The sequence below is a fragment of the Trichomycterus rosablanca genome, chromosome 17, assembly GCF_030014385.1.
Source record: "Trichomycterus rosablanca isolate fTriRos1 chromosome 17, fTriRos1.hap1, whole genome shotgun sequence".
Taxonomy (NCBI): Eukaryota; Metazoa; Chordata; class Actinopteri; order Siluriformes; family Trichomycteridae; genus Trichomycterus; species Trichomycterus rosablanca.
In genome coordinates, this window is record NC_086004.1 from 30,061,854 (window position 1) to 30,084,814 (window position 22,961).

Sequence of the window (22,961 nt, forward strand, 5' to 3'; positions counted from 1 at the left end):
GGACACTAGGGGTCACTAGTGCAGCACTCGCTCTCTAAAACAGGACCAGTTATGTCTGTTGAGTGCCTGGCCAGGTCAGCAGCACCGCCAAGACTCGAACGTGCTCGGGTGGTGAAACAGTCCATTAAGCTAGTCGAGACCCTGGTTCAAGTTTTGGCGGTGCTTGTTTTAGAGAGCGAGTGCTGCACTAGTGACCCCTAGTGTCCGGTCGAGGTACCGACACGAGCAGCACCAGAACAGCACACGAGCCGAGGCTGTAAGGATCCAGCAGAGGAAACTTGGGTATATCCAAATGAAGGTTTAAATTATTTGGTGAGTGTGTTGTCCATAAATATCTGGACGGAATGTGTTCCTCACTTCTGTCTCCTGGACGTGCTTTATTACTCTGGAGGACGTGTTCCGCTGCTCCGGGGTCCAGCTCATGATCCCAGACTTACAGAGTCAGAATAAGCGATTCGATCCTAAATACCTAAATATCACACTGAAGCTACCTGGATGCTCCCTTATAAAACACACACTATACGGTCAAAAGTATTTGGACTCCCGAGCACGAGTCTGTTGGATGCCCCGTTTTAAAAACGAACTGTATTGAAACAGAGCGACGTCTCTGTGATGGACGTCTTTCAGCTAAAACAGCAGCCGCTCTTCTGTTACTGAGAAGCTTCTCACTGGATTTTGGAGTGGGTCTGTGGGGATTTGTGCCCATTTGGTCAAAATCTGACTTAGGAGACGCTTTGATTCAAAGTGACCTACAGCACTGTGACAGTATACTGTCTAAGCAATTGAGGGTTAAGGGTCTTGCTCAAGGGTCCAACAGTGACATCCCGGCGGTGGGGCTTGAACCAGCGAGCTTCTGATTACTAGTCCAGTACCTTAACTTAACCACTAGGCTCTAACTGCTCTGTTCCGGTTCATTCCAGAGCTATTGAGTTGATGTATTACACCTGTTAGCGACTGTTCTGGCTCATGAATGCAGTCATTAAACAGGCCGTCCCAATACTTTTGACCCTATACTGTGCATATTAATGAATCAATTAAAAATCTATATTAATTAATAAATGAATAAAACGATTCACAGCGATTTGTCGATCATTTTTACTTTGATCCTCGGAGCTGGACGTGCTGACGCCCTCTCTCACGCCATGATGGCCACGGCTTTAGGGGTCTCGACCTCATGTCCTGTGGTCACCTGATCCCGGGCCGAGACTCTGCGGTAGAACCTGGACAGAAGAACGGAGGGTTATTGGACAGTCAGGGAGGTACGGTTAGGGTGGTACTGTAGGTAAAGACAGGAAGGTAGAAACACGATAGGGTCAAAAGTATTGGGACGCTCCTTCTAATGACTGAATTCCAATTATTGGCTAAGTGCAGTAGCAGTATAGGGAAGGCCCGTTCCTGTTCCGGCTTGAAGAAAAGCTCGGTTTAAGGAAACATTCCGGCTCTTTAATACTGTAATACTGCATGGGCACAAATTCCCACAGACACACTTCAGAAGCGCGGCTGTCGTGAGGTCGCCCTGTTTTAATAGCGTTTGTTTTTGAAACTGGACGTCCGACAAGCTCGCGGTCAGGCGTCCGAATACTTCTGGCTGTATAGTGCCGGTATGTTGGTTGATGCTGTAGGTGGGTGGAGAGATTTGAACAGACAACCATCAGAAAGAAAAACAGTAGAGCAGATTAGGGAGGTAAGGATCTGACCTGTGTCCCGCGTCGTCCACTCTCTCGAACACGAACCCGGGCGGAGCCTCGCTGCTGGCCGGACACGCCTTGATCTTTTTGGGCGTGAACTCGGTGCGGTACACGGTTCCCTCCTCCAGGGGCGCCTGGCTCCTCAGGGGGGCGGCGAGGGGCTTGCAGCTGGGATTGGGCTGCAGCTGGTGCTGGATGTAATGAGCCCTGAAGGTGCTCAGGTCCTCCATCCTGCCGCTGGCTCGCGGCATCTCCGAGGGTTTGCAGGCGACGGTTCGGCGCTGGGGCGTCCAGGGTTTGAAATCCTCCTTGGTGGTGGTGTCGGCCTGGAAGGGTGCCGAGGAGCGGGCGTGCCTGAGGAAGGGCTTGGCGGGGACGAACGGCTGGATGCGGTGCCTGACGTAGGTGGTCTGAGTGGTGGTGGTCAGGTCCATGTCCTGGGTGGGGCTGGTGTACTCGGGCGCTCTCGGAGCCCTTGGCGGAGGGACGGCCCACGCCTGGAACCGCTCGCGGAACTCGGTGCTGCTCTGGAACGGCGCGTCCGAGGGCGACTGGAGCCGCTCGGGTTTGCAGCTTTTGGGCGCGGTGCCCGGCAGACCCTGGTACTCCAGCCGGTGTGTGGTCAGGTCCTGGAAGGGCTGCTCGCTGGGCTTGTATTCCGGAGGGGGTCTGATGTAACGCGGCTCCACGCGGTGAGGGACGTAGCTCAGCTGGTGGCTGGTCACGCCGTCGAGCGGAACGTCCGACTGTTTGGGGGCGTTCGGGGGTTTGAAGCTCTCGCGGACGACCGGACCTCGGGGGACGAATTCATCCTGGAATGTCGTGGCGTTGCCGAATTTCTCCACCGGGGGGTGGTACGAGGTCCTGGGTTTGGGGGGCTCCCGCCTGGTGATTTCCCACTGACGAAAATCCTCTGTAACATCAAAACAACACGGCGTTACACATGGAGACGTTTTTGCCTCTCTAACAGCCTCCTCACTGTGATACACTCTCCAATACACTATATGGTCAAAAGTATTGGGACTTTAATATCGTTTGTTTTTTAAAATGGGGTGTCCGAATACTTTTGACCATACATCGTCCGTCCCTGTGCGTCCTGCTCCGCCCTGCTTACCTTTGTAGGTGGGCACTGTGTCCAGTTTCCCGTCGGCACCTCGGTTCCTCTCTTTTGGCCGCGCCAGTGAAATGGGCTTCACCTCGTAAGGGTTGAACTCCAGGCTGTACGTGGTGGACAGGTCGATTTGGCCCGGGCGCGGCTGGTACTGCGGCCTCTGTCTCCCGGGACGCCGGGTCACTTCATACGGGACGAAATCGGACCTGAACCGGAACAGAGATTCACCAGGAGATGAACTGGAGCTTCAGTGAAGTCTGATGATCTGATTATAGTGTGATGTGCTTGGTGCCGCACTGAGATGATTTGTGAGGTTATGGGAACGGTCGGGGTTCATAATGGTTCTCACTTGCCTCAATCACTTCCTTTTATAGGCTGCAGATGTTTATTGTGCATTTCCTCTAGTACTTTGAGGAGTTTCCGGTATTTTGGCCACCACTTTATTTTTAAGTTTCTCTTATTTTGGCCACATCTTCACTTCTGAATTTCTGACATTCTGGCCACACATTTATTTAGGAATTTCTGGTATTTTGGCCACACCTTTACTTTTTTAAGTTTTAGTTATTTTGACCACAATTTCCACATGTAAGTTTCTGGTATTTTGACCACACCTTTATTTTTTGGAGTTTCTGGTATTTTGGCCACCCCTTACTTTAAAATTTTTTTTGGTTGTGGCTCTTCTACCTTGGTGAAGCATCTTCCACACAACTGAGTTCCTCTGTTGGTTTTTGCAGGTATGGTCGGGGCCTCACCTGGAGCCCTGGAGACACTGTGGGACACTAAATATTGAATATTTGACATTTTTATTTATGTTTATTGTTGTTCATGTGACGACTATTATGGAGGAACGTACGACCACGTACAGATAAAGTAGATGAGGTGTGTGTTTGACCAGCAGTGTGTGTTTGACCAGCAGTGTGTGTTTGACCAGCAGTGTGTGTTTGACCAGAAGTGTGTCTCACCTGAAGGTGGTGGTCCCCTCCATCCGGCTCCTCTCGCCCTTCTCCTCCGGTTTGGGTTTCAGGCTCTGGGGGGGTCGGCAGCTCTGGTACGTGGGGTATTTCTCGGTGTATTCGCTCACCACACACACATGGCCGCTCTTCCCGTAGAGGTCTGTGGGCTGGCGAGTGCAGCGGTGGCGCCTGGCGGGGACGAAAGACACGACGGTGGCACCAAACCATCAAAGGGCATCACACACACTCACTCATTCACAATCAGATACACCTAGGGCCTGTTTACTGAAACCAACCCACCTACTGGCACGTGTCTGAAGTGGCCCCGTGCTGCCAATATTAATAATAATGATAATTATTATTATTATTAATTAATATTATTATTTTGGAAATATGATAATAATATTAATAATTTTAATCGACAGTAATATTAATAATAATACTAATAATAATAATAATAATAATAATTATAATATTTGAATTAATAATAATACAAATTTAATTAATTATTAGTAAGATAATAATAATAAAGTTAATAATAATAATACTATTTATAAAAAAATAAATTAATAAAACAATAATAATATAATTAATGATTATAGTAATAAAATAATAATAATAATAATAATAATAATAATAATAATAAATGCTCTTATGGCGTTGGGTTAAAATCTCAACAGTGCCACCTGTGGGTAGTTGGGGGTTTTGGTCGGTGGTGGTGGGGCACTCTGTCTAAGTTATTCCTGCCTTCCGCCCAGTGCTGCGACCCTGACCAGGAGAAAGCGGTTGATGAAAATGAAATGAAATAAAAATTCTAATAATTTAATGTTTCTACCAACGATTTATCCTGGTCAGGGTCGCGTCGGACAGGACACCAATTATGTCTGTATTCGCTCGACTGGCTCATTTTTCTTTCGAGGTAAGTGTGTGTGTGTGTGTGTGTGTGTGTGTGTGTGTGTGTGTGTGTGTGTGCTGTACAGATCCAGGGTGTCAGGTTCGATCCTCACCTCCAACAATACTTGTAGGTTTTTATAGTCAGCTCTACAGTTCACTTCATATTTTTATTCTACTGTTCGATTTATTTGGGCCCCTGAAGCCACAGGTGTAATGACTGTAATCACTAATGAGCTGACGGTTCATCCAAACGCACTGACGTTGCTCAGGGGTCCAACAGTACCAGTGACCGGACCATCCGCTTATTTACCACTTGCTTGCTTAATGACTTGGCAGAACCTTCAACACTTTTAAACATTTAATTACGTTGCATTTCATTTTTTTGGACTTGACTTCGACTTTAAAGAACTTAAATGTGTGATTATTTTTTAAATTTGGACAAAGAAGTTAGTGACACATTAAAGGAAAACAAACTGTTGATGTTTGAACTATAGGATTAGAGAGGAGAGCTGAGGGGGGTGAGGGGGGTCTGGGCTCTGTGGGCAGGATGAACGATTCACCAGGTGAGTAAATAAAGTAAAATAAAGTGAAATCTTACCCGCAGTTACAGATGTTACAGATGCAGACCTTCTTCATGATGATTATAAAGCTTTATAACCTCTTCTCGACCGGAGCGCTGGTGCAGCTAATGCGCATGTTTGTGTAGCACCACACACGGACCCAGCACGGGTTTCTACAGCAACAGCGTCACCTGGCAACCATAAAGCGTCTTAACGACGACGCTTCGTGACGCAAGACGTTTAGATAACGTGATTAAGGCCAAAATACACTGGTACCTTGTAACTCGACCTCCCCTAAACTCAAAATCTTTAAAAAGTGAGCGGTAAAATCTCACCAGCGTGTGAATCTGAGCTGAATCTGCATCAGTGTGGAATAAGGTTCAGATCCAGGGTTACAGCTCCACATGTATCTGTGTTTATCTGGATTCTCCTCCCTGTTTCACTTTTAAACTTGTGTTACAGCTCCAGCTTCTGAGAAATGGTGAGAATCAGAATCAGCTTCTCCCAGAGTCTAAAACGCTTCTGGTTCAGAATAAAGCTTAACGTGGTTTAATGTAGTAAAAGAAGGAGACAGGAGCACTAAACTTCTCTTCATTATTACTGCTCATAAGTTCCTCCACTAATCACATTCCTCACTCGCTGTTTTACTACAATACGTCACGCTGAGTTTTGTTCACAGACACACTCAACAGCGCTAAAGCGGTTTTGTCACTTCTCATGTGAATGCGCCGGTGCTGAGGGGAATACGGTATTCCAACATCAAGCATCTCCACCATTAAGAAGCGTCAAGAAACAATAAAGAAGTAAAACTACAGTGCAGCTTTTATTGTTTTTTTTATTGATGTGTAACTGTTAGTAATTGTATTTCAGTGTGTTTATATTATATTTGTGTTATTTTCAGTGTTAAAGTGTCAAAAACAACCTCATTATTTTACATGAGACTAAAATATCTGCAGCTCCACGAGACCATGGACGAGTTAACAGGTTTCACAAACATCCTTACGGGAAAAAATACCTTTAAACTCAACGTCTTTAAAACGTGACGCCGCTTCCAGAACCAACTGATGTCCAGTTTCTGGGTTCCTCTGTATTTGGACCTGATCAGGAGCTTGTCGGACGTCTTATTTCAAAAACAAAGCAGCTAGAAGAACAGCCGCTCTTCCGAGAAGCTTCTCACAAGACTTTGAAGTGTGTCTGTGGGAATTTGTGCCCATTGTACGTCTCAGTTGATGTTTCAGGGACCTTCCCTAAACTGAAATAGAGGGACAAAATAATATTTTGCTTTAAAATAGTCATTTTATTTTATTTTAATAATTCACTGCAGAAATTTGACTTATAAGCGTAAAGTTCTTCTCGTTCTTACTCCTGAATTTTGGAATTTTGGAGTCGAGCTGCATTTCTTAATACAATTTGGAGAGTAAATGTATATTTATATATAAAAATATACTAAAGTATAATAGACTAAAATAGAATAGAAAACAATATTAAGAGAAGGATTACAAATGAATAGTTTATAATAGGAAAGGCAATATACTTAATAATCATATTTTAATAATTCACTACAAGAATTCGACTCCTAAACTTTGAATCAACTCTCAGTTCCAACGCCAGACTTGGTGAATCGACTCTTTTTTAAAGCATCGTTCTCGTTTAAAAAACTGATGGAATTTGAAGTCGATTCTCAATTCTAAATTCACGTGTTCAGAGAATCGACTCATTTCAGATTGACTCTCGCATGCCGATATTTACGCAAAATTCAAATAGAATGAACCAGGGAGTCGACTCCAAAAATCCAGTGTCTATTCTAATTGATCAAAACGCTGGTTCGGAGAATTGACTCTCTTTTCAGATGCTGAATCGACTCTTCCATGCCGCTAATCACGTCGTATGTATTCGAATAGTATGAACCAGAGAGTCGACTCCAAAGTTCCGGAGTCGATTAGGATATATCAAACCACGAGTTCGGAGAATCGGCTCTTTTTGACATCGAGTCGCACCCGGGTTCTGGGTAAGAACAGATCCCTGTTCTAATTCGTGCCAGGAAATGAGATTTATGAAACTATTTTTCGCTCAAATATGTAATATTATAAAATCAGCGCTGCATTTTGCTCCTATTTTCTGTTATTGATTCATTCTTTCGGGTGTTTGGTTCTGACATCAGTGATGACGTATGAACACCGGCTCTCTGATTCCGGAAGTGAGGAAACAACGTGAGTTCATGCTGTCATGTGTTTGTGTTATTGTGTTATTGAGTCTCTGGTTTATACTTTTATTAAATGTACCAGTTTTTAGGACTTTTAGTGTTTCTGTTCACGCTGTTAGCTGTAGCAGAAAGCGATTGTTGTTAAATGTCACCCATATGTAAATACAGTGCTAGCTGGTTAGCATTAGAGCTAACTTAATTTGTTTAAAGTAAAGTAAATAGTTCTAACATGTAGATTTTTTATTCTCTGTAATTCTGTTTGTTATTGTGTTTAATGTGTCTGTTATGTTGGAAGCTGGGTGTTAAGATAACATTCAGGTTGCTGCTGTGAATCACAGAAAAGTAAATAAAAACACAAACTTCTCACAGCAGTTGGTCAAAAGTAAGTGGACACCAGACCATGAGCTTGTTGGACGTTTTATTACAAACTACAGGCATAAACACAAAGTTGGCCCTCTCTTTGCGGCTACAACAGCCTCCACTCTTCAGGGAAGGCTGTCTGCAAGATGTGGGAGTGTGTCTGTGGGGATTTGCCAGGCACTGATGGCTTACAGTCAGCGCTCCGGTTCATCCCAAAAGTGTTCCCTGGGGTTGAGATCAGGGCCCGGTGCAGACCGCTGTAGTTCCTCCACGCCAAATTTGTCAAACTTTGCTTTTGCACTGGGCACAGTCGGTCTGGACCTGTATAGGGCCTTCCCCAAACTGTTGCCACAGAGTTGGAAGCATATTGGAACATATACTGTGTTATTGAGACGTGTGTGTGGTTACAGTGGGACTCCTGGATGAGGGTTTGAACTTACCCAGACCTTTAGTTCATGTTCTTCTAGTCTTCAGTTTGTTCCTCTGTGTAAATGTGCACGTACGAGGGATCTTCAAAAAGTTTCCTCACTTTTATATTCGGGTTATAAGCGGTGAGGGTGGAGGAGGAGGAATCGGGCGTGTCCGAGAGACGCTTATAGTCCAGATTTAGCTCCATCTGATCTCCATCACCTTCAGTAAAACGTTTGGAAGTGTTGACGTGTTTGTATTCTGTCTGTCTGTTGCAGCTCCCGGTCAAAATGGGCCACACGAGTTTAGAGAGAATCATCACACTACAGAAGAAAGCATCGAACATCAGGAACATCTGCATTCTGGCACACGTGGATCATGGTACGTTTAACCCTTCACGTTCAGATTGTCATTGTGGTCGTTTTATTTGCAAAGCGTCCTGGTGTGAGGAGACGATGGACGAAATGCCGGTGAGGAACCTCCTGCAGTGGTGTAGATCCTGTGTTCTTCACCAAGGCTGCTTTTATGCTCATACTGTATACAAAAAGTTACTGGTTCAAGTCCCACCACTGACAGGTTCTCACTGTTGGGCCCTTGAGCAAGGCCCTTAACCCTGTCGCTCTGACTTCCAAACAAGCTAGTATAGTATTGTATTAAACACATGTAGACGTATACATGACAAATAAGCATTTATTATTATTATTATTATTATGATTTAATTTATTATGGTTGGATGTTTCCAGGGAAAACGACGCTGGCCGATTGTCTGGTGGCGAGTAACGGCATCATTTCCACTCGCCTGGCAGGAAAGGTAACCGCGGTCCTTCCCTAAATCATCCCCTCGTGTTCGCTGCTTCGGTTCGTTATTCGTGTGTTTTATGTTGGTAATTTCAGCTCCGGTACCTGGACAGTCGGGAGGACGAGCAGATCCGAGGAATCACCATGAAGTCCAGCGCCATCTCCTTACATTACACATCAGGTACGTCTGTGGATCAGGACCACGCCCGTCCTCATGATGAAATCTATTCTTCTTTATGCTTTTTAACATTGTGGAAACAGTTTGGGGCGTGTCGCTCATCAGCCCTTGCTCAGGGGTCCACGTACTGTCGGGCGTGTCGCTCATCAGCTGGTTGTGTGTTTTATTCTCTCAGGACAGGACGAGTATCTGATCAATCTGATCGACTCTCCCGGTCACGTCGATTTCTCCTCCGAGGTCTCCACGGCGGTGCGGCTGTGCGACGGCGCCATCGTGGTGGTGGATGCCGTCGAGGGGGTGTGTCCTCAGGTAAAACCTGCTCACGCGTCCACATACTTTTGGCAGTACAGCGTATGAAGGGAAAGAGGAATTTGTATAAAAAATAAAATAGAAAAAATAGAAAAATAGAAAAATAAAAAATATATTAAAATAAAGAAGAATAAAATATAGAAAAAAAAATAGAAAAATAAAAAAAAAAATAGAAAAATGAAATATAGAAAAAATACAAAAAATGAAATATATATTAAAAATATTAAAAATAAATTATAAAAATGAAAAAAGTAAAATATAAAAATATATAATATGTAAAAATATAAATTAGAGAAAATGATATTAAAATTAAATATAGAAGAATACAAAAATAAAATGTAAAAAAAATACAAAAATAAAATATAAATTAAGAAAAAAATGCAAACAGAATATAGAAAAGAGAAAAAACATTTAAAAATTAAAAATAAAATATAGAAATAAAAAATAGTAAAATATGTAATATGTAAAAAATATAAATAAGAAAATGATATTAAAATAAAATATAGAAAGGTTCCCAGCGGAGACGCATTTCGGGTTGTATGTGTTTGTGTAATCATAACGTTCCTCTGATGATGTTCTCCGATCCCGCTGTAGACCCAGGCGGTGCTGAGGCAGGCGTGGCTGGAGAACATCCGCCCGGTGCTCGTCCTCAACAAGATCGACCGTCTGATCGTGGAGCTGAAGCTCAGTCCTCAGGAGGCCTACACGCACCTCCAGAAGATCCTCGAACAGGTTTACACTTCACTTTTATCCTCCACCCCTCCACCCCTTCTCCCCTTTCTCCTCTGTCGGACCTCGGGTGTCGCATTTCTGTGACCTGCACTCCCTCAGACACGCCCAGTCGTGTCACCCAGGTGGTCGATCGCACCACTGAGATCCGAACCCGACATCTCGAAGTCGTCCGACTCGACGTGCTATACTGTCTGTCCAGGGCCTCGACCGGGCAGCAGGGGTCACTGTTGCAGCTGCAGAAAGTCGATTCCTTGTGACCTTCCCCACCATCTGAGAGTCTGTAGATCCATAAAGGACTCTCTAATGGACCCTGGAGCCCTGTCCTGGGTTCCTACCTCGTCCCTGGGCCACTGCGACCCTGACCAGGATAAAACGCTTCATGAAAATGAAAAAAATTTAATTAAATCCAAAAGCCTTCCCAGAAAAGTACACTACATGACCGAAAGTATGTGGACACACGTTTTTTGGTATCGTATGTACCTGTATGTGTACCGTATAACTCGGTGTGTGTGTGTGGGTGTGGCGCAGGTGAACGCAGTGACGGGGACGCTCTTCACCTCTACGGTTCTGGAGGAGCGGGCGGTGAAGGAGGCTCAGGTTCAGGACGAGCGGCCCGAGGCTGATGGAGGGGAGCAGGTTTACGACTGGAGCTCCGGACTGGAGGAGACGGACGACTCGCACCTGTATTTCAGTCCTGATCAGGGTAACGTGGTGTTCGCCAGCGCCATCGACTCCTGGGGCTTCAGGTACGACACGTGCTTCCCTTAAACCCGTAGGGCGATGGGTCCGCCCCGCTTTATTATCCCCCTACTGTCACAGTGCATCTTCACATCATTGTTTCAGCCTGGAGCATGGGCCACGTCCCATCTGCTCCCTTTGCTGGCTGATCGAGGCGCTGCACTTGATAGTTTGATAGGACTGGGGAGTTGGATATGACTAGATTAGGAGGAGCTCCACTTCTCATATCTCTCACATCTCACCTGCTGATTTTACTCATGCACAGGTTGCGTCCCAAACCACATCTGATGTACATGCTGTGTACTTATACCACTTGATTTGGGACACAGTCTGAGAAAAAAGCAAAAATGCAAACAAAATGTAAAAAAATGCAAAAATAAAATATAAAAAAAAATGCAAAAATAAAATATTAAAAAATGCAAAAATAAAATATAAAAAAAAATGCAAAAATTAAATATAAAAAAATGCAAAACAATTGCAAACATTAAATATAAAAAAATGCAAAAATTAAATATAAAAAATGCAAAAATAAAATAAATGTAAAAATTTAATATGAAAAAATGCAAAAATAAAATATAAAAAAATGCAAAAACATAAAATAGTTGCAGTGAGTGTTTGTGTGAATTTTTAGATTTTATTTTCTTATTTCATTTACAAATAAACAAATATTTAAGTATCAAAAACAAATAATTAGTAAAAATGTTATCTTAGTACATTACGCTTGTTTATCATCTCCGGGATCCAGGGTTCGAATCCACAGTGGTTCTGTGGAAGTCTGCAGATGGACATGATTGGCTGTCTTGGTAGTGGTGGCTTAGCAGTTAAAGTACTGGACTAGTAATCAGAAGGTTTCTGTTTCTATTGTTGGACCCCTAAGCAAGGCCCCTAACCCTCGATTAAAGGCTCCGCTGATTAACGTGAATGTAAATGTTTGTTTTTGTTGACTGTGTTGATGTCGCAGTTTTGCTGCAGTTTTTGAAACGTCCACCAGATGCCGCTCTTGTCAAACATTTCAAATTTCGCACCTTCAGATCGACTGTTGGTGTTTTTATTGGTATTTTATTGTAATAAAACATTTTATTCTTCACATTAATCTCTATAACCACAAAGTCTATTTCACCACATTTCTATTTTACCCAAATAAGCTAAAAATTAATTATTATTTTATATCTAATATTGATGATGTTACTTCAGCGTTTGCCAGTTTGCTGAGATCTACAGTAAGAAGATGGGGATTCGATCAGAGATCCTTCAGAAGACCCTGTGGGGGGATTTCTACCTGAACACCAAGGCCAAAAAGATCATGAAAGGAGCGCAGGTACAGATCGAGTTTCATGTCCCAGCTTCACATTACTCAGTACGGACAGAACGCCGATGTTTGTGCTCTTGACGAGTGTCGTGACGTTCCGACGTTTCTCTTCAGGTTAAAGGAAAGAAGCCGCTCTTCGTTCAGCTGGTTCTGGAGAACATCTGGAGTTTATACGACGCCGTGGTGATCCGGAGGTAAGCTTTCCTTCTCCAGGATTTTCCTCTCGGTTTAGTCGTATCCACGTCCCCGTCTGTATCTCTGGTGTTTTTATTTTCAGAGATAAGGAGAAGGTGGAGAAGATGGTGACCTCACTGGGATTAAAGCTCATGACCCGCGACCTCCGGCACAACGACCCCAAAGTGCTCCTGAGCGCCATCTGCAGTCAGTGGTTACCGCTGTCTCAGGCCGTGCTGTGTATCCTTCTGCATCACCGCCGGAGCAGCACAGTTCATTCTGTTTCACTCTTAAATAAATCAATAAAACAACAGAACAATGAAAGTGATAAAGCAAGAAAATAATAAAACAAAGAAAAAACGAAGAAAGAGGAAAAAAATACAAAAATTAAATATAAAAATGCAAAAATCAAATATAGAAAAGACAAAAATACAAAAATTAAATATACTAAAAATACAAATATTAAATATAAAAATGCAAAAATTAAATGTAGTTAAAATACAAAAATTAAATATAAAAATGCAAAATTTTTATGTAATAAAAATACAAAAATTGTAGAAAAATTTAGAAATGAAAAGGAATGCAAAAATAAAATATATAAAAGACAAAAATACAAAATGAAAATGTAGGAAAGAGCAAAAATAAAGAAAAGTTATTAAAAAGAGTAAAAAACAAAAATAAAATATAGGAAAGAGCAAAACTAAAAATAAGATTAAGTAAAATAAAGTATAGAAAAAACACAAAAATGCAATATAGAATAAAAGAAAATGCAAAGATGTGTGTGTGTGTTCATGGTGTGTGTGTGTTCATGGTGTGTGAGTGTTCATGGTGTGTGAGTGTTCATGGTGAGTGAGTGAGTGAGTGTGCTTATGGTGAGTGTGTGTGTGAGTTTGTTCATGGTGAGTGTGTGTGTGTGTTTATGGTGAGTGAGTGAGTGAGTGTGCTTATGGTGAGTGTGTGTGTGAGTTTGTTCATGGTGAGTGTGTGTGTGTGTTTATGGTGAGTGAGTGAGTGTGTGTGCTTATGGTGTGTGTGTGTGTGTGTGTTCATGGTGAGTGAGTGAGTGAGTGTGCTTATGGTGAGTGTGTGTGTGAGTTTGTTCATGGTTAGTGTGTGTGTGTTCATGGTGAGTGAGTGAGTGAGTGTGCTTATGGTGAGTGTGTGTGTGAGTTTGTTCATGGTTAGTGTGTGTGTGTTCATGGTGAGTGAGTGAGTGAGTGTGCTTATGGTGAGTGTGTGTGTGAGTTTGTTCATGGTTAGTGTGTGTGTGTTCATGGTGAGTGAGTGAGTGAGTGTGCTTATGGTGTGTGTGTGTGTGTGTGTTCATGGTGAGTGAGTGAGTGAGTGTGCTTATGGTGTGTGTGTGTGTGTGTTCATGGTGAGTGAGTGAGTGAGTGAGTGTGCTTATGGTGTGTGTGTGTGTGTGTTCATGGTGAGTGAGTGAGTGAGTGTGCTTATGGTGAGTGTGTGTGTGAGTTTGTTCATGGTTAGTGTGTGTGTGTTCATGGTGAGTGAGTGAGTGTGTGTGTGTGAGTTTGTTCATGGTGAGTGTGTGTGTGTGTTCATGGTGTGTGTGTGAGTTTGTTCATGGTGAGTGAGTGTGTTTATGGTGTGTGTGTGTGTGTGTGTGTGTGTGTGAGTTTGTTCATGGTGAGTGAGTGAGTGTGCTTATGGTGTGTGTGTGTGAGTTTGTTCATGGTGAGTGTGTGTGTGTTCATGGTGAGTGTGTATTGGTTTTAACTCCTGGTCTCAGCGATGGTGTGTGAGATGTTACCGGCTCCCACTGAAGTGAGCTCTGAGCGGGTGGAGAAGCTGATGAGTGTCGGTGTGCGTCGGTTCGAATCCCTGCCCAGTAAAACCCAGCAGCTTAAATCAGGTGAGAGATGCAGGTACCTGCTGAGCGGGCGGAGGGGTTCAGGTGTGCCAACTGGCACGTGTGGTGGAGGAGGAGGAGTAATGGTTTGGGATGATGGGCTTGTAACTTTGCAGCAACAGTTTGGGGAGTGCCCACCCGGCATCCCAGAGTCCAGTGGTGGTGTGATGTACACCACTCCAGCATCGTGCAGGCTGATCCAGGGACCATGATCACTTCCTGAATGATTCTGTTCTCTGTGTGTGTGTTTGGGTTCAGCGTTTCTGGCGTGCTCGAGTGGAGATTCGGCTCCCGTCATCGTTTTTGTCTCCAAGATGTTTGCCGTGGACCCGAAGGCTCTTCCACAGAACAAACAGAGGTGTGTACATGTACCGTCCTTATACCAGGGCGTGTCTCGTTCAATAACACAAATCAAATAACAGAAATAACGTATATAAAATACAATTCATATTAAAATAAAAAATACAAAAATAAAATATATTAAAGAGTAAAAATACAAAAATAAAATATAATAAAGAGTAAAAATACAAAAATAAAATATAATAAAGAGTAAAAATACAAAAATAAAATATATTATAGAATAAAAATACAAAAATAAAATATATTAAAGAGTAAAAATACAAAAATAAAATATATTAAAGAGTGAAAATACAAAAATGAAATATAATAAAGAGTAAAAATACAAAAATGAAATATATTAGTAAAAATACAAATTAAAATATAATAAAGAGTAAAAATACAAAAATAAAATATATTATAGAATAAAAATACAAAAGTAAAATATATTAAAGAGTAAAAATACAAAAACAAAATATATTAGAGTAAAAATACAAAAATAAAATATATTAAAGAGTAAAAATACAAAAATAAAATATATTAAAGAGTGAAAATACAAAAATGAAATATAATAAAGAGTAAAAATACAAAAATGAAATATATTAGAGTAAAAATACAAAAATAAAATATAATAAAGAGTAAAAATACAAAAATAAAATATATCATAGAATAAAAATACAAAAATAAAATATATTAAAGAGTAAAAATACAAAAATGAAATATAATAAAGAGTAAAAATACAAAAATGAAGTATAATAAAGAGTAAAAATACAAAAATAAAATAAATTAAAGAGTAAAAATACAAAAATTAAATATAATAAAGAGGAAAAATACAAAAATTAAATATAATAAAGAATAAAAATACAAAAATAAAATATATTAAAGAGTAAAAATAAAAAAAGAAAATAAAGAAAAGATCCGCCGGGTTGTCGTAGCCGCTGGGGTTTATTTTGCGCGTCGGTCCGTGTGGGTGTGATGCAGGTATGTGTGTTCAGTTCCTCCGTCTCGCCTCCGTCTGAATGTGAACTCTACAGGAACTCGCCAGACAACACACAGCATCAACTCACAGGTTACCATGGTGATAATCAATGTGGGTCACCGTGTGTGTGTGTGTGTGTGTGTGTGTGTGTGTGTGTGTGTGTGTGTGTGTGTGTGTGAGTGAGTGAGTGAGACTTGTAGGAGTGTTAGGCGCTCGTATGTTCTCTCGTCTGATTGGCCGACTGAACTGGTGCTTTTTTATGAACGGTGCGAGGCAGTTGGGAGGCAGAACACACACACACACAAACTCTTACACACACACACACACACACACACACACACACAGTCGTCATGAGATGGTGAATCATGTTATATGAATCGTGTCTGATTCAAGTGAAGAATGAAATTAAAAGTATTCAGACCCTCTACTGTGGCTCCTAGAACTCGATTCAATCCACCTGCTGCAATCTGGACTGACTGACTTGGACTGACTGACAGATGGACAGATAGTTGGATGAACGAATAGATGGACAGTTGAATTGTTGGATGGAAAGATGGGCGGATGGATGGATGGACGTTTGGATTGACAGGTGGATGGTTGGACAACTTGATGGATGGATGGACGGTCTTACAGATAATGGAATGGATAGATGAAGGGTGGGATGGACGGACGGATGGATGGACGGACGGATGGACGGATGGATGAACTGACAGATAGTTGTTGGATGGATGGATGAACGGATGGACGGATGGATGGACGGATGGATGGACAGATGGATGGACGGACGGATGAACGGATGGATGGACGGATGGATGGATGAACGGATGGACGGACGGACGGATGGATGGACGGATGGATGGACAGATAGATGGACGGATGGACAGATTAATAGTTGGGGTGGATGGACTGAAGGACAAATGGACAGATAGATGGACAGATAATTGGTTGGATGGGCGGACGATTAAATAAATGGGTGGATGGATGGATGTTAGCTTGATGGTTAAATTCCCACAGACACGGTCCAGAATCTTGTGGAGAGCCTTGACAGAGAAGTGGAGATAGTTTAGATGAAGCCGGTGAGCTCTCGGCCCGGCGTGGTGCGGAGCGGGTACGGCGTGAGCCCGGCGGGGCGCGGCGCGGCGCTACCCTCTCTTTACGATTTGTTTACGATGTGGCGGGCGCTGGTGTTGCTCTGTCACTTCCGCGCTACAAACCATCAGTCGAGTTTAAACGGCTGTTAAATATAGCAGCGGCGTGGACGCGGCGGCTAGCTGCTTATTAACCGCGGGGATCCGCCGCTCTCTCCCACCGCAGCTGTGTGATTTATAACGGTGAGTAAACTGGGCCGTACTGGGAATAAAACAACATACTGGTTCCTTTTAAAGAATCCAGCGGGGAGTCGTGCTGCTCTGAGATATACGGGGCGACGTTTAATACGAGCGTTTGGCCAAAAATACAGGGCACAGGAATTTTCCTGCTTTATTTCCCAGTCGAGACGTATCCAGTTCCCCATTGTGAACACGCTGGTGCTTGCACGACACTTGATCTGGCCTCTTATGAGATGTGTCCACTTCTTATGACCTTATGATCTAAAATACACTATATGGACACAATTCATATAACCCTAGTTTCAGCTACAACAGTTTAGGGAAGGTCCTCTCCTGTTCCAGCATGACCGCGCCCCCGTGCACTGGTTTAGAGAAGCTCCCGTGTCCTGCACAGAGCCCTGACCTCAGCCCCACTCAACAGGCTTTCTCTGAATAGGCACAAATCCCCACAGACACACTCCAAAGTCTTCTCAGAAAATCGTCTGTCGTTCCAGCTGACACACGTCGCTCCGTTTTATAGCATTAGTTTCTAAAGCAGTGCATTATGGGTGACGTGTCGCTTCCTTTCCCCCGCCAGGCCGCTGACTCAGGAGGAGATCGCCCAGCGCCGGGAACTGGCCCGACAGCGACACGCAGAGAGACGAGCGGCCAATCAGGGCTCGGAGAATCCCGACCCGGGAAACCACACCCACGCAGGCGAGTTCTCTGTTTTGTCGGTTTTCTGTGAGGTCATCCGTCCACGCGCGGATACAGCGGTACCCTGAAACCAGTTAGAAGGACAATCATCTGGGGGGGGGGGGGGGGGCGTTTACTTTCTCACACTGGTGTTCCTGTTCTCCAGACGCCGACGCTCTCCGCGAGCAGACGGAGGCCCTGACGCTGAGACCCGCGCCCGAAGACGAGGACGCCGAGCACTTCGTGGCCTTCGCCCGCGTCTACAGCGGGGTGGTGCGCCGGGGTCAGCGGGTGTTCGTGCTGGGCCCCAAATACGACCCCGCCGTGGCCCTGCAGACGGTGAGAACTCCAGCTTTAATTATTCATGCCGGCGTAACTAATGGGTCTCGTTTAGCTCCGCTCTCGTACTGCTAATTGTCTTCTGCAGGCTTTCCCTCTTCATTAGCGGCATTAGCATTGTAGCGCCGGCGTGCAGCCGCGGCGTCTCTGATGTCCAGCGTGGCGTCTCTCTGTGCCGTGCTGAAGCCATTAGGACGAACCCACACCGGCTTTATGGCTCCATTAGGACGTTTTATTCTGTCGATCGGGCAGAGCTGACCAGGCAAAATAATCTGGGCACTTCCGGGGCATCGTTTCACCCTAATGGCATGACATAACCATCACACAGTAATACTGGACGTGTTCTTCACATCGGCGCTCGTCTGTTCCACTCAGGATCTCTGAGTCTGATGATTTTTCCATTTCAGCTCTTTTCTGATTCAGTTTGGTTGCCAAATCCAGACAAAATAATCCGATTTGTTTGTTTTTTAGCTATAAATAAGAGCCATCAGCTATTATGATTATTATTGTTTTGTTGTTCTTGTAGTTATTATTTTTATAAATATTATTGTTTTTTGGGGGGGTTATTATTATATTTATTTTTAATATTATTATATTTTATTATTCTTATTATATTTATTGTTATTATTATATTTATTATTATCAGTATCATTTGTATTATTATTATTATTGTTATTGTTTTGATATTTATAATAATAATAATAATTATTATTATTATATGTATTATTATTATCATTATTCGTTTATTATATTATCATATTATTACTATGAATATTATTATTATAATTACTATGATTTATTGTTATTATTATCATAGTTATTGTTGTTATTATTAATATTACTATTATTCTTGTTATTTCATTATTTTCAATTATTGTCATTTTAAAATTATTAGTTTTGTAGTTATTATTATTTATAAATATTAAAAAGTTATAATTATGATCTATTAGTTTTTTTATTATCTATATTATAATTATCAGCATTATTATTGTTGTCAATATTTTTATTATTTTTTGTTATTATTATTTTTATTTATTTATAATTATTATTAATAACTGGATTTTTTTTGGAATTTAATGGAATTTTTTTATTATACTGTAAAAAAAAAAAAGCCGAATTTGCAGAAATCTGGATGGGTGCAAATACTTTTTCCCAGTAGCCACGTGTGGATGTGAAGCCAAATTCAGGTCTTTGAGAACAAGTGCATCAGAAAACGGCTGAAAACCTCATGGAGGAACGAGAGATGATCATGATCACCACTGAGCGAGTGGACGAGACGGCCAGAACAGAGACGTTCCGTTACTCCGGGCGTGGCGCCCACATGATGTAACTGAGCGCGGTGTTACTATATGATGGGACAATGAGAGGACCATGCAGCAGCTTTATTGATGACATGATAAATATGAATCGTGGTGGTTTCTATGGTAACAGATCTGACGACATTAATCATTTTCTCCTGTTTTTACCCTCCAGCTGTCGGACGAAGGTTCGGTTCCTGACTCCGCCCCCTCCGTGCCCCACATGGCCTGCTGCACCCTGGACCGTCTGTATCTCCTGATGGGTCGTGAGCTGGAGGAGCTGGACGAGGTTCCAGCGGGAAACGTCCTGGGTGAGTTACCTACCTAAGAATCTAGGATATAAGAATTTAGACACGCCCTCTTCTCGGGAGTGTAGGATGATGGGAAATGTGTCTGTGTAGAGAGAGCTAAGGTTTTCAGACAGACCCGTTTACGCCCCCTTCCTCTCCTGAGTGCGCTGCCCTTTTGTCTGGGTTCATTGTGACCTCGGTAACGTACCCCCGGTATCTCGCCTGTGTGTGTGTGTGTGTGTGTGTGTGTGCATTAAGCCAGCGTGATTCATTCTATAGACACGCATCATCAGTTCTCGCCTGCAGCTCCATTAAAAGCTTTACCCGGGGGGGTACGGCTGGCTGGAGATCTAACAGAACCAGATCTTATGATTCATGTCCAGGGTCCCACTCCACCCCCATACTAACCCCCCATCCCCCCCTCCCCCCGCCCCGGGCAATTTAACTCCGTTTATAGCCTGTACGTTCCTGATCTCTGACATCTGTATCTACATCATGTACTGAGGTTTTCTTCACTGGAGCTGGAACGCTCTGGTTCTGCAGGCACCGGCGCTCAGCTCTGCTACCGGCCGACTGGGCGCCCCTAGCGGGCATTACATGGAGCTTGTCAGACGCCCCGTTTAAAAAACAAACCGTATTAAAATAGAGCTTCTTTTATGTGACCTTTCAGCTAGAACAACAGCTGCTCTTCTGAGAAGCTTCTCACAGGACTTTGAAAGATGTCTGTGGGAATTTGTGCCCATTCAGTTAAAAGCTGACATTTGTATGCTCAAAGAAAGTCTCAGTTGGTGTTCTGGTTCATCCCAGAGCTGTTGAGTGGGGCTGAGGTCAGGGCTCTGTGCAGGATGCTGGATTATTACTATGATCCTTATTATTATTATTATTGTTATTATTAATAATAATATTATTACTATATAATAATTTATTTTTTATATTTATATATTTTTTATATTTTTATATTTATTATAATTATTTTTAAATTATATTATTTTATTAACAAAATATTAATATTTCACTTTTTGTAATAATATTATTATTATTATTTAATTTCTATTATTACTGTATTATTATTAATATTACTATTATCATATAATAACTTTTTTTATTTTTATTATTTATATATGTTTATTATATTATTTTGTAATTATATTATTTTATTAACAAAATAATAATATTTAATATTTTTTAATATTATTAATATAAATATATAATTGTATTTTTATATCTTTTATAATTATTTTGTAATTATTATTTCATTAATAAAATAAAATTATTATTTTATTTCTATTATTATCTTATTTTTACTGTGTTATCATTAATATTATTATTATATAATAACTTTTTTATATGTATTATTTTTTATATTTTTTATTTCTTATTTCTTATTATTATTTTGTAAATAAATAATTTTATTAATATTTTTATTTATTTATATTATTATTATCTTATTATTATTGGTAATATTATTATATAATAACTTTTACATTTTTTTATTTATATATTTTTTTATTATTATTATTTTGTAATTATATTATTTTTATTAATAAAATATTAATATTTAGTATTTTATTGATATTTTTATCATCTTATTATTACTATTGTTATTAATAAATATTTTATATTATTATATCATTTGTGCGCTCAAAGAAAGCCTCCAGAAAGCATGCCAGAGCTGTTGAGTGGGGCTGAGGTCACTGGAGTTTTTTGGTTTTTAAACCGAGCTTTTCTTTAAGCTGGAACAGGAAAGGTCCTTCCCTAAACTGTTGCTTATGTTATTTATTTTTCTTCCATCTTACATAAATAGATCGTGAGCTTTATGACATGTTTTACTCGGCGTATCACGTATGAAAGATCGGGACCCGGAGCGAGTGTGTGCGGTGTGTTTTATAATCGGGTTTGTAGCGGCGGCCCGGGCCCCGGGGCCGATCGGCGCTCGAGGTGAGTGGGGTTAGTGAGTGGGATGATGTCAGAGGGGTGAGCAGGACGGGCGAGGTGCTAATGCACACGCTCATAACAGAGAGACGCGCCAGGCTTTCAGGAAACGATGAGGGTTTGAGTAGCTCGCTGATCGAGCGGCGTTATGTAACCGCGGCGTCCATTACGAGTTGGGTTAGCGCTCGCGTCGCTCCGCGCGGCCTGATCTATTCTAGAGAACACCGAGAGGACGAGGACGCGCTCAGTTATAATGAAGCGCTTCATCAGGGGGCGTCCACAAACTTTCTGCTCCAGCTGGGACGAACAAAACCACCGCAGAGAATCTACAGATGTGGGAGACGGACTGAACGAGGGGGCGACTGAGTCACGTTCAACCATCCCGACTCCCTCAGGGGCCCCGCCCGAACCACATCACACACACACACACACACACACACCTAAATACATCACAGCTCAGTGGTGCTACTAGCCTGCCAGGATGCTGAACAGGAACGATTATCACAATATTATTATTATACGTTTCTCCGTATTGCTGCTGCATTAGTGACCCCTGCTGTGTTGTTGGGAGTATTGCACTTTCGGGAGTGTTAGCGCCTGGGCACTTCACACACGTGTCAGGCGGGGTGGGTGTCAGTATTTAAGTATCACCGCTCCTCACACTAACTGTATCAGTCAGAAACGTTGTGCCAGGTTCGCCGGAGAAAGATTAGCGTGCTAACAGTGTTATTTCAGGGCAGCGGCGTATTCCCCCCCCCCCCCCATCTGCGGGGCTGAAGGCGCTCTGACCGCACTCTCAGATATCTGATACCCAAATGGACTTGAAGGGAAGCGAGTGCTTTTATTCTGTCGTTAGCTCCTCTCGGACGCGCCGCTGTTGGGTTTGGACGGCGTTCTGTTTGTACTGGTTTGTGAGTCGGACTGGAGCTCCAGATCTTCATCTGCTCTGATTACAGGAGACACACGAGCGAACAGATCGGGATCGGGATCGATGTGTGTGTGTGTGTGTTTTTGTTCTGAAATGGTTCTGTGTTTGTGTGACGGTGATACACCGTAAACCGGAGAGCAAGAACCGGCTTTTATTTTTACCTACGACGTTAACTGGAGTCGAATAAACCCTTAAAAACGACCTAGACGCCTTTAAACCCTAAAAACGACTCTATAAAGTAGCTATTACAATAAATTCTTCTACAGATCAACACTGTAAATAATATAAATAATTTAATTGATAATAATATAAAGATAAAAATATAAATATTACTTGTAGCTGATGGTTGACATAGATAAACGAGATGCTGGGAATAATGAACCAGCGCCGCCACATGGCAGAACGCGGTACTACAGCTACCACTGTTTAAATAAAATTTCTGCATTTTCTCGCTTTCTCTCCCACAGTTTAGTCATAGCCAGTTCCTCTTCCTCTGCTGGAGACCTGAACGGCTCAGACACATGTGCTCTCCACCGACCCCTTCTTATCCCCCCGTACTTCAGTGGAT

The 22,961-nt window shown here is 42.3% G+C and overlaps 2 protein-coding genes across 3 annotated transcripts in view; one reads left to right on the forward strand and one right to left on the reverse strand.

Annotated features, from left to right (window-relative positions):
- Positions 1-1,081: 1,081 nt before the first annotated feature.
- On the reverse strand, positions 1,082-5,359 carry saxo2 (stabilizer of axonemal microtubules 2). Its single transcript, XM_063013182.1, has 5 exons — positions 5,245-5,359; positions 3,762-3,941; positions 2,803-3,005; positions 1,698-2,601; positions 1,082-1,220 (listed from the first exon to the last, which is right to left on the reverse strand). The coding sequence occupies exons 1-5, from the start codon at positions 5,280-5,282 to the stop codon at positions 1,136-1,138; spliced, it is 1,410 nt and encodes a 469-aa protein (XP_062869252.1). The 5' UTR covers positions 5,283-5,359; the 3' UTR covers positions 1,082-1,135.
- A 2,030-nt stretch (positions 5,360-7,389) lies between these two features.
- The window catches only part of efl1 (elongation factor like GTPase 1), a 45,482-nt gene continuing 29,910 nt past the window's right edge, over positions 7,390-22,961 (forward strand). The window contains exons 1-15 of one of the 2 annotated variants that reach the window (XM_063012499.1): positions 7,390-7,416; positions 8,456-8,558; positions 8,921-8,988; positions 9,072-9,156; positions 9,329-9,462; positions 10,057-10,194; positions 10,723-10,940; positions 12,127-12,250; positions 12,356-12,435; positions 12,519-12,655; positions 14,169-14,291; positions 14,547-14,646; positions 17,509-17,627; positions 17,773-17,945; positions 19,419-19,554. In XM_063012499.1, coding sequence (XP_062868569.1) covers positions 8,468-8,558; positions 8,921-8,988; positions 9,072-9,156; positions 9,329-9,462; positions 10,057-10,194; positions 10,723-10,940; positions 12,127-12,250; positions 12,356-12,435; positions 12,519-12,655; positions 14,169-14,291; positions 14,547-14,646; positions 17,509-17,627; positions 17,773-17,945; positions 19,419-19,554 — 1,726 coding nt within the window. In that variant the 5' untranslated portion in view covers positions 7,390-7,416; positions 8,456-8,467. Of the gene's footprint in view, positions 7,417-7,776; positions 7,792-8,455; positions 8,559-8,920; positions 8,989-9,071; positions 9,157-9,328; positions 9,463-10,056; positions 10,195-10,722; positions 10,941-12,126; positions 12,251-12,355; positions 12,436-12,518; positions 12,656-14,168; positions 14,292-14,546; positions 14,647-17,508; positions 17,628-17,772; positions 17,946-19,418; positions 19,555-22,961 lie in introns of those variants that run through there. The other variant, XM_063012500.1, reaches the window with a different exon arrangement.